Source organism: Lytechinus variegatus, chromosome 4, assembly GCF_018143015.1.
Source record: "Lytechinus variegatus isolate NC3 chromosome 4, Lvar_3.0, whole genome shotgun sequence".
Lineage (NCBI taxonomy): Eukaryota > Metazoa > Echinodermata > Echinoidea > Temnopleuroida > Toxopneustidae > Lytechinus > Lytechinus variegatus.
Window position 1 is genome coordinate 21,656,081 of NC_054743.1, and position 12,085 is coordinate 21,668,165.

Sequence of the window (12,085 nt, forward strand, 5' to 3'; positions counted from 1 at the left end):
GCACGGCACTCCATAATTGACTGGTGATAACGTAATGGGTGAGTCACATATCGGTGTATGCGTAACAAACAACGGCAGATTATAATGACGTAGTCGTAGATTTCAGCTGATGGAACAGATAGACATGTAATATTGGGTCATATTACACTGTTGCTACATATGCATGCAAGTCCTGTCCATGTAAGTAACTTAGCAGAACTAAATGGCATTTTAGCTTTTAGGTCACTTGTCCATTCTCTGGCGTTTTTTCGTGACAACTGACATGACTTCTTTCAACTCCCATTGACTTTGTACACAACAAGTGCACGCACCGACACGCACGAGACCTCGAGAGGCCGGGGGTGAGTGAATAATTAATTTCACGATAAGGCCAACTCAGTTATATTTTTGTAGACCATGACGTTGTACGTTGATGTTTGCTGTGTAGTGACTAGTGTGTTAGTTACTTTTGTAATTGTATGCATTGCTGTAACGTTAAACAGCTGGCAGCCGTATTTCAAGGAGTTTTAAAACATTTTCATTTTCTCCTCGTACACAGACGGCCGACGGCTCGTTATCGACTATCATGCAGCCACCATTACTAGGGGGTTAACAATGCAAAATCTCCCAGACGGGGCTCATCGATTTTTGTCTTTATTTCATAAAAATATATGAAAAGAACTGTTCCAAAATAAAGATTATTATTCCGTTTTGTCCTAAAATGCACCAAACGGGGGAAAAAGTTAAAAAACAGTGACTTCGGCTGTCACGCAAACTTCACTTCCCTGTTTTATCGGAACTTAATACATAAACATATGGCTAACATATGGCCATTGATTCCCTGTACAGATCGAGCTAGAACTTCGGAGTTCAGCGGAACAATGAACATAAAAATTAACAGAGACCGAAGCTTTTGGTCTAGCGTTGCTGCACCTCACTTGCCGATGGCGCAGCTGCCATCTCCATGTGTGGCAAAAGAAGGGTGGCAATGTTTGGCTTATTTTCTCTTTTTCTTTGGGGCAAATGCTTGATTTCTTTACAATGACAGTTTACACCTATTATTCATACAACTTGGCTTTTATTTGAATTTGATTCTTTAAATCATTTTTTCTTAATTAAAAATAGAGATAAAAAAAGGAAAATTTTCTTGCCATATTACTTTCCACCAATAGAGGGCGTACACAAAAATATGCCCAAAATTCAAGTTTTTGAGCGCTCTAGGGAAATACAAAAATTATTCCCAAGTTACTAATGAAAAATAAATTGCAACTGTATGGAAATTAGAAATTTTGGTCACAAAAGTGATATTTTAATTGATTTTTTAAAGTGTGTGCTATATACAGCATTGGCATACCATAGTCCTACCTGTAGATTCTCCACCTGTAGGCAGGATGGTAGCAGTGAACAAGTGGACTAACCCAGGGAGCACCAGTCCACGCGCAGCCCACGCGCAACCCACTAGTTAGAAATCCACTGCCAAACGCGGTTCATGGTGCGAGGTTAGTATATACTAATACTAACCTCGCAATACGTGCGAGTGGGACTCGTCCGTGTAATACTAGGCAGACGCACTTGTTCATTGCTACCATCCTGCCTGTGGAGAATCTACAGGTAGGACTATGGTATGCCAATGCTGTATTGAGCACACACTTTAAAAAATCATTAAAATATCTAATTTTCCTTCCGGTTCAATTGATTTTTTATTAGTAACTTGGGAATAATTTTTGTATTCACCAGAGCGCTCAAATATGTGAATTTTGGGTATATTTTTGTGTACGCCCTCAATTGGTGGAAAGTAATATGGCAAGAAAATTTTCATTTTTCATTTTTTCAATCTCTACTTTTAATTAAGAAAAAAATAGCTTAAAAGATTAAATTTACATATTAAGAGCTAAGTTATATGATGATTCGCTGTGATGAAAACTGACAGTGTAAGAAAATCAAGCATTTGGCCGATAGAAAAGGAGAAAATAAGCCAAACATTGCCACTCTTACTTTGCCACACATGGAGATGTAACTGAGAACAAGGTTATATCATAACCTTGTTCATTGAATGAGTGGGCAGACGTATGCTCTCCAAAATGGGGTAGAATTTGGTCGCAATAAAACTCAAAATAAAAGGGGGAAAATATATATTAGATCTATCCAAAAGATCTATCGTGAGACACAGAATCCTTACATCGAGGCACAAACTGGACCCTCAAAAAAAGGAAAAGTTTTGTCTCGTTTGTTCTATCAAAATTGAACAAATAAATTCAATTAAGTTTGTTGTTGTTTTTTGTTATTAATTAATCAAACTATCATACTGCTCTAATCTTTATTAAAGCTTTGATTGATCTTATCATAGCTTTATATCTTAAATGATATCTTAAATCTGTAATAATTGATGGACAAGTGGTTATTGATTCCTTCATTTTATTGACTTAGACAAAGCAGTAACTGTAATTACATGTATGTGAAATGGTAATGTTTTCTAAGTGATCTCTCTTTGCATCTTCATCACTGGCCTGACGATGGCAGTAGCCATGGTGATCTGACGTAACTTCCACCTTTACTGGTTAATGCAGAGTACATTTATGTGATATCTTTCAACGCGCATGAACACGTTTTTCTATAAAATTTTTCTTTTCAATCTTAAAGCGGAAAATCTCATCTCAAATTTGTTATGATTAGCTAGTTGTAAACAGCAGTGTTCTAAGGTTACAGATAAGCTACTGATACCCCGCAATAAGATTAGTCAAAGTCAGTCTACCATACATGTAGGTGTTCAACCTGTGGTATTGTGAATGAGTTTCATGGAACAGTGCCTTGAAGCAGGATATAATCAACAAAGTTATCCCTGGATTAGGTTGACAGTGAAAGACATGCTAATGACTTGACAGAATGATCAAAACCATTCCCCCAAACACAAACAATGCTGTAGAGTTTACATCCTGTTTCTCTAAAGTCCTTTCATAGATAGGAGATTTAAAGGAGTCCAGGATACAGGATATGGGCTTATAATTAATATCACAGCAGATTTGATATTCCTGGACTTCGATGAAAAGAAAGACTTTTATAGGATGATTTTACAGGATACTAAGAAAATGAACACAATCATGGTAGTTTGTTTTATATTTTATGTTGCAGGTGGTAAGAGATTCATTCCGAAAGGCCATTGATCTGTGATGTTTCTTGTAAAGCAGTTAGTCCTGTTTTAGTTCTCTGCTGCACACTGATTGTACAATGGAATCTAAAGGTACGAGCTTGTTTCTTGAATGCAGTCGAAGGTGATGATACTTAGGTCTTTGCACAGTCTGGGTACAAGATGAAGCGTACGTCATCTGGGTCTGCTGCCCATGAGCAGGAGGTATCTTCCAATCGAAGGAACGTTCCAACGAGACTGAGTCAGGCAGCTGAGAGTATGGCTCACAGGAGACCTCCTCTGCTCCTCAATACCTCACAGTCGTCGTCATCATCGTCGGACTCAGCCGACTCGCCTGTCATTGACGGTACCCCTCCCATCAATCAAGAGAGGAATGTTCCAGACTTCGAATTTGATAGGACTAGAATGACAAGTGGTCCGGCAATGCCAGGGTACCCTGGACCTCGTCACCGTCAGGGGACGAGTCGCACAATGACTCCTATGGACTTTGCTAGTAATTTGAGGAATGGTTCTTTGCATCACAGCAGACAAGTGGCTTCTTCATCTCAAGCTAGTCCTACTCCTAACCTCAGAATACCTCACCTGGCAAACGTTCCTGTGACGAACCAACGTACCATGCTTCATGCCAGGCGTATGATGGAGCGTCGCACTTCACCACCGTCCAATGACGACAACTCTTCACTCGCATCTGCAGCCGAAGGGATCATTGCAGCCGAGGGGATAATGGCAGCTGAGTCAGCAGCATTGACATCGCTCCAATTGCGGATACCAGGATTGCCTTCCTCATCGGGATATCCATCTCCTACCACATTCATCTCCTCAGAAACCTATCCTTACCCCTACCACAACATGACTACTTCAACCTTGTCTCCATCCTCCTCCACCACCTCTTCATTCCCTAGAGACCAGACCCAGTCCTCACAAACTGTTCCTTTGAGAAATGGGCCAGGTTCCTCCAAGCATACTGCAGGTACATCTACTCTGAAGCGAGCTGGTCCTTATTTGCTGGGGCCAAGGCTTGGCACATCGCCTGTCCGAAGCATTGTCCAATGTTTAGCCAGGAAAGATGGCAGTGATGACTTTTATTCTTTAAAGGTAAGAAATCAAACCACACACAACACATCCCATTTAGGAATCATCTTTAGTACTCTTGTTCATGCCAAAATATGTTTAACTCCCAAAGCACTTGTATGTCACCAATGGGTTAAAGAGGCTCCTTCACAACATCTGGTTTTACTACTACACTTTCACGGATATGTAGAGTTGATCTGTTCGAGGCAAATAGAAGAATATTTTCAGTGTACAGAGCATCCAAGTGACTTATTCCTTCTTTACTTATCTTTTTTTTCTGAGTAGGGAAGTGATTCATAGTTTGTTATCCTTGGTAGTCAACAAAGTAGAAATTAAAGCCTAAATATGGAAACATTCTTAATTGAAACTATTTACGAAAGTTTAGAAAAAACAACAACAACAAACGCACAATTTCATCATCAATTAAGTTTGAATAAAGAATCTGTGCAGTTCTTGAAGATTAGATAAACCATTCTACATAACTTGCTGGCATTGGCATTTTGAAATTAATATAACTAAAAGGAATTGAGAAAAATACTCATGAAATATTGATATTGTTATGGTTGTGATTTGCCTTCAGATTCTGACTTTGTCTGAGAGTGGACGAGAGAATCAAGATGAAAGACAAGGGAAAATGCTCCTACACACAGAATACTCCTTGCTGTCTTTGCTAAGAGATCAAGAAGGGGTTGTACACCATCATGGACTCTTTCAGGTATGTTAGTTTATTAACCCAAAGGCCTGTATTCTGGAGTTGGGTTTTAAAGTAGACAATGGTCTAAGCCTGCTAAAATTATGGAAAGCCAAAAATGTTGAGATTTTCCTGATATTGTTTGTTTCTTATTTTTGAAGTGATCTTCATTAATTCTGTAATGTTGAAGACAGCTATTTTATTTTCTTTCCCAGACAGTTATGAATGAAGTGTCAAAGTGTCAAAAAGGCAGATACATTGAATCTGTAGTGTGAGGGATTTATATTACTTTGGCTATCCATAGTTAAACCACAACTTCTGACCAAAGTTTAAATCAAATCAAATTTTAGAATACAGGTCAAAGCGGTTTGGGCCTAAGAAGAACTATGTCTCATGTAAGAGTCACTTTCAAAATTCTCTTGGTCTTGAATGCTAGTAATTTCATGTAGGTATGGTTCTAGAAAGAAAGAAAAATGTACCAAATGTGTTTTTTAGTCCTTTTTCAGTTCAGGATGTGCCATTCTTCAATAAAAGTTGTTTTTACACCAAGCAAACCATTGTGTTTTTCAAATTGGCAGTGCAATGGAAACAAATCGTTATTTTGAAAATGTAAATTAGCAACTTTTCCATTACATTTTTTATTGGTTTTATATTAGTATAATAGGTTTTTTTTTCTCCAACTGTGTAACTATATACAAATATTTTTTTTTACATGTGTTATTATTTATTTATTTATTTATTGCTATATTTGCACATAAAAATTGACCAGCAGCACAAGCTGAAAGGGTCAATTTACAAAAATTCATGAAGTACAATATACAGATATAACAAAACAAATGCATACAAACATAATTACAATATTCTACATCAAAATTTATCTCAAACTTAAACCAATTTAAACAGTGAAAGCAGCTTGATTATAACCCCAGAATTCATCAAAATTGTTATTTATTTTTTCCCAGTTTATTTGATTTCCAGAATAAGCAAAATGCACTTGTTCCAAAGTCAGATTGTGAACTAGTTGTAAGATGTGTAAAGATCTTCTAGTCAGTTGGCTCCCCATTCAAGTCATATTTTGACAAAGTTGAAACGTGTAAGTACCAATTATGTAAGGTTACCTTCAATTTCTGACAGGACCGTGCCTATGAGATCAGACCCGATGCATCCAGCAGTGGAAGAAAGACGTCTTACAAGAAGAGGTTGTGTCTTGTCTTGGACTGTCTGGTGTCACATGACTTCAGCAGTCGGACGGTGGACCTTGTTAATCTCCAGCATCATGTGATTCATGAGAAGAAGTTAAGTGAGAAGGAGGCCGTCTATATCTTTCATGATGTAGTCAGTATCGTGGAGAGTCTACATAAGGTGAGGGTTTGAATTATTTTCCAATAAATAAGTGATGCTGCTGCTGCTACTGCTTCTACTTCTATTTTTTTTACAATTACTGCTCATTCTGCTGCTGCTGCTGCTTGCTACTACTACTACTACTACTACTACTACTACTACTACTGCTACTTCTACTACTACTACTACTACTACTACTACTACTTCTACTCCTACTACTACTACTACTACTACTACTACTACTACTACTACTACTACTACTACTACTACTATTACTACTACTACTACTACTACTACTACTACTTCTATTACTACTACTGCTACTACTACTACTACTACTACTACTACTACTACTACTACTACTACTACTACTACTACTACTACTACCACTACTGCTGCTACTACTACTACTACTACTACTACTACTACTACTACTACTACTGCTACTACTACTACTACTACTACTATTACTATTCTTTCTACTACTTTTACTACTACTACTGCTACTACTGCTACTACAACTTCTACTGCTGCTGCTGCCGCCGCCACCACCACTACTCCTATTACTGTTAACTGCTGCTGATATTATTAATTCTATTGTTAAAACATTTTACCACTAAACTTACTGATGCTGTTACAATTTCTTTGCCTACTTATATACATGTATATATTTTTTTATTAATGAGCAGGTCTTCCTCACTATTATTATGTTTGTGTTCTATCACTTTTCAGAAAAACATTGTTCATCGTGATTTGAAGTTGGGCAACATGGTACTCAACTGCCACACACGCAAGATAACTCTCACCAACTTCTGCCTTGGCAAACACCTCGTCAGTGAGCATGACCTCCTCAAGGACCAACGAGGGAGCCCTGCTTATATCAGCCCAGATGTATTGAGTGGTGAGTAGTGATTGGTAGCCTGGTTAGACCTTAGCAATGAATCAATGGCATTTGTTGCAATAATCAAATTAGATTCATAGGTTCCTTTAGTTCCAATATTTTTAGGGTAAGGGTGCCCTCTCTATGGAACATTCTGTAAGTGAGATCAGCCAGGACAGTTAGAGGTCAGCAGAAATATAAGCAGTAAAATGCAAGTCAAGACACAGAAAAAAACAGAAAAAGTCTAAATTGTACAAAGAGGACATGATAAAATTAGTCAAAACTACTTCACAAAATTTGAATATGAAAATAAGAGAATAGGGCAGATTGGGTGGATGTCTCCTTTCCTTAGGAGAGCAGAATTCAAATGCCTATTTCATTGTAGTCTAATGGTTCTGACTCTTGCCAATGGAACAGATGCTTTGGGGTTCAAATCTCTGCTATGATGTTCATTTCCTTCTGCAAGGGATTTATCTATACTCTGATGCACTCAACCCAGGTGAGGTAAATGGGGATGTGCCAATTTATTCCTTGAAATGCTTGCATGCTATAAAAGGCTGCCAGGCTTAAGCCGGGGTTATAATATCCAAGTCCTTTCAAGGCACACATAGATGCAAAATTTGAAAATTTGAATGTGATATGCATTACATGAGAATTATTGTTGTTGTTTTATAATTTCCATGATTTAATGGCTCCTGTTCCATTTTCTCCCCAGGGAAACCATACTTGGGTAAGCCAAGTGACATGTGGGCACTGGGTGTTGTACTGTTCACCATGCTGTATGGTCAGTTTCCATTCTATGATAGTGCCCCTCAGGAACTTTTCAGGAAGATCAAGGCAGCAGAGTTCACCATTCCTCAGTAAGTGTAAAAAGAGAATTCAGATTTTATATACGGCATCTTGTCAAATATAATATGATTTCATTCATGAAAGCTAAGAAGTAAAGCTTTGTCTTTTTTAATCATTCTCAACAATGTTTTGATAAAAATAATACAAAGCATTTGTAAGGCGCCTAGTCTGGCCATTTCTAAATGCACTTTTTTCAATTTGATATAAAAATTGGATGGGCCTACTACCTTCAAGGGCAAGGCTTAATTTGGCATTGTTACACCTTTTTTTTTAATTGGAGAGAATATATGAATTGTCAAGACCCCCTCTGGGTCTGTAAAAGTATTTGTATACTTGAATCGATGTAAAAAAAATGTGTGCATGAATCAGACTGTTAACAAAGGAACTACAGTCACAAAATCATTGATATTGCACATTTCATTCAATTATGGAAATGTCCATGTTAACAAATTCTACTCCTTGTCTTCCTCCCCTTTACAGAGATGGGCGTGTATCTGAGAATACAACAGGTCTTATCAAGAGTTTGTTAGTCTTAGATGCTTCTACCAGACTTACTGCATCACAGGTCATAGAGTCAGTCAAAACTACATTGGCCATGTGGTGAGTATTCCAAACCTTCGTTATTGAAAGCTTTCTATTTAAAGGCCACCGATCACCGTACGACTGGCCCACCATCCCATATTTAGAACAAATCGCATTTCGCTTATTTTCTGAAAATGTGAATGAAAAGTATCAATTCATTTGAGGTTGTATTAACTAAAAGAAAACTAATATAACAATTGTTGATGATTGCAAGCCTTTATTTTGGAGTAAAGGTCGACTTGGTTTCAAATCCTAGACAATCATACGATTGCTATGACGTAATTGCGACTAGATATTAAATTTGCTTTTATTCTAAGGATGATAGAATAGTCACAGATTTGAACATAGGTATTCGTACAATTTAAAACATTACACAGTAAGATATTCCATGTCTCAATAATAGCGTCGAATTCTATTACGTTTTATTCCAAAATCGGGTCGCAGACCAATCGTAAGGTTGCGGTGGCTTTTAGACATCCAGATGTGATAAAATAAATTAGAAACATGGTTTTCTGTGTATTGTAAACACAGTACAATAAGCCAGATCAGAGATACATTCTGAGCATGTGCAGTTAGAGGTCATTTGGACCAGGAACTTCAAACCACTGACATGAAAGATATATGTGGTTGCCTGACGTTGCAACACTTAATACATGCAGACTAGAATAAAAAAGGCAGGTGAATAGAATAGCTTGTCTCTAGTTGCTCATAGCTGAAAAGTGCGTGCATATTATAAAATTAGAATGCCCTTCAGAAAAAATCTATTGTTCACTGGTATCCAGGAGGAGGGATTTACTTTCCAAAAGGGAATTAAAAAGTGGTTTATGAGGCAACTGCATTACTTTGTGAGTGCCTAATAAAGTGCACAAAAAGACTTCTCCTTATTTAAAATATCTGTGGATATTAGAGGTCATTTGGAACATGGGCTAACTACAAACTGGTCTATTTAATACAAATCCAGAAGTTCAACCCAGAGTTATCAATCTGAATCATTATCTGTTATGCTGGTTCTTTTTTTTTTTATTTAGGAAATCAATGGCAATGCAAGGTGAGCAACTTCAGGTGGTCCCTGACATCGACCATGGCGACAGCGATTCACCGGTCACCAAGAAACCCTGCGATTCTTCAGCGACGGCAGCGGCATCCTCGTGCAGTAAGGCCATCCCCGCTGATTGGGAACTAAAGCTGCATCAGAAGTCCCAGCCATCTCCCGTCGTCACCAACTACAGGGCTCCAAGGTCTCCCCTCTCGGCCCATCGCCATCCTCCGGTAAGGCAGTTCAGTCACGATGCCCAACCTCTCTCGGCAGCAGAGGCAGCTATCTTCTTCAACGCCCGGTCATGACATCGTTTCTGAGGCCATCCTCTCATCATTTGTTGAACTATGAAGCACATTTGCCTAAATTATCATCCTCTATTGAAACAGCTCAGTGATGATGTGTAGCGTCTTTTTGAAGCTGAGGCAGCAATCTTCTTTAATGCTTAGTCATGAAATTGCTTCTGATTCCAAGTTCTCTTCATTCTGTGCGTTGAACTACGAAGTGCATTTCCCAAATCATCATCCACCATTGAGAAGCTCAGCGATGATTGCGCAGCGTGTTTCGAAAGCAGAGGTTGCCATCTTCTCAATTTCTTGGTCAAGATAATTATTCTTTTACATTTAATGCATCTTGTGTCATGGAATATTTTTGCCACTCCTGTCAGACACCTCAGTGGTAATGTACATTACCTCTCGGCAGCATTGGGAGCCATCTTCTAAATTTCTTGGTCTTTTTGATAATTACTTCACTAATTTTGCATTTAATGCACCTTTTGCTCTGAAACATGTTGGCCTTGAGCTGCTCCTCTCAGAAAATTGCTCCAAGGTCTCACCTCATACTTTGTCAGGTTTGCCACAGTTCAGATTCAAAATGATATACCGGTAATTATGATAACAAATTCCAAATTTTCACCTTCATTATACAATTGCTTACCATAATTCTCAACTTGATATTTATGTTGATCATCATTTAAAAGACTAGGTCCTTGTCACAAAGATATACAATCAATATTTGCAATCTATTGCACTCATCAGTTTTATAATTAATTATATAGTTTGTAATACAGGGCCTTGAATTTCAGTCCAGCGATATTGAATACATCATGGAATTTTTAATATTCAAGCAAATTATGGAAATATATTATTCACACCTTTGCCACACTTTATTCTGTTCGATCATATCATTTCTCATATCCCAGTTTGTTCATGGCTCGAACAGAGTGTGCATACTCCCAGTATTATATCTCCCTCACTATATACACTATTCATGTATATACATCTGAAGATCTGATTATATGATATATTTTCCTTGATCATTTTCATGTTTTTATGTTTGAAATTGAAAATTTGTGATAGGAATGTATACATGTTACATTTTTATGTTCTTGTTTCCCCCTATGATTAAATGAATTTATATTCGCAGTCATACTTTTTAATAGAAATTTTGTGTAGATCATGTATTTTGTTTATGTAGATGCATACAAATTCAATGTTTTGTATATTTTTTGTTTATGTTTTTTATGTAGTGTAATTTTGTTGCACTCTTTTTTAATTTTCCTTTTATATTGTATCAATGAAGCTTTTGATACATTCCTTAAATTGTATTATATCATGAAATATGAAATCTGTAAATGTGAAATATGAATGCAAAAAGCAATGTGAATTGAAATGGATCTCAGAATAGAGCTATCCTATGGTCATCTCGCTTTTTCAATTCTTTCAAACATTTTCAACCCAGTATACATTTAATAAGACTGAATTTTATTTTGACTATTCGTTAACATCTCATGAGGAAAAATTGTTCTGCTTTGTCAGAATTCCTAGTCAGCACTTATTAGCCACCTACTCTCCCATTTTGAGAGGTGATTGAACAGAAAAACACATACATGGTTTGACATGAAATAAGATTTAATACAATTATGCCTTAAAAATAGAAAAATTCATTCAAAGGTATTTGTTATCTTTTATATAGGAGAAGAAATACAATTATTAATTATTATTTTGTTTGGCATCTGGCAAGAGCGAAGATTTATTAATAATAATATACATATATTTACCCAGGGAAGCCACTTCAGTTCTGAAAACTGTTCTCACAGCGCACCCTGCTATTATTATTACCCTGGATTTAGCTGGACTGCCTAGGCGCTCAAGCATTCAAGAAAATTTACCCATTCACCTCACCTGGATTGAGTGCAGCACAATGTGGATAAATTTCTTGCTGAAGGAAATTTTGCCATCGCTGGGATTAGAAACCAAGACCCTCTGTTTCAAAGTCAGAAGACAAGCCACAACGCTCCATTTGACTGTGATCTAGGGGTCTCTCCTCACAATATTACTTCTTGGGGTTTGCAGGTAAATCACTACACCACCATTTACCCCATAGGTCAGTGGGTTCTTAACATATAGACCTGATGATTCTTCTCTTTACAGTGCTATTACTTAACATCCTATCTGAGGGACTGAGTGTCATGACATATTGAAAACTAATCTTGAGTTACTCGTAACAATG

The 12,085-nt window shown here is 37.3% G+C and overlaps 1 protein-coding gene across 2 annotated transcripts; it reads left to right on the forward strand.

Moving 5' to 3' along the window:
* On the forward strand, positions 1-11,574 carry LOC121413625 (serine/threonine-protein kinase 40-like). 2 transcript variants are annotated; one of them, XM_041606529.1, is made up of 8 exons: positions 1-180; positions 3,109-4,219; positions 4,776-4,910; positions 6,021-6,248; positions 6,960-7,128; positions 7,823-7,967; positions 8,437-8,556; positions 9,567-11,574. In XM_041606529.1, the coding sequence occupies exons 2-8, from the start codon at positions 3,287-3,289 to the stop codon at positions 9,880-9,882; spliced, it is 2,046 nt and encodes a 681-aa protein (XP_041462463.1). In that variant the 5' UTR covers positions 1-180; positions 3,109-3,286; the 3' UTR covers positions 9,883-11,574. The 2 variants fall into 2 exon arrangements, with proteins under 2 accessions (XP_041462463.1, XP_041462464.1); XM_041606530.1 differs by lacking the exon at positions 1-180 and adding an exon at positions 1,523-1,590.
* Positions 11,575-12,085: the final 511 nt, after the last annotated feature.

Bases quoted from the DNA above. Each gene is read 5' to 3' on its own strand.
- LOC121413625 (XM_041606529.1), top strand. From the start codon at position 3,287: ATGAAGCGTACGTCATCTGGGTCTGCTGCCCATGAGCAGGAGGTATCT. The intron at 4,911-6,020 runs GTATGTTAGTTT...AATTTCTGACAG, and splicing joins ACCATCATGGACTCTTTCAG to GACCGTGCCTATGAGATCAG. The intron at 7,129-7,822 runs GTGAGTAGTGAT...TTTTCTCCCCAG, and splicing joins CAGCCCAGATGTATTGAGTG to GGAAACCATACTTGGGTAAG.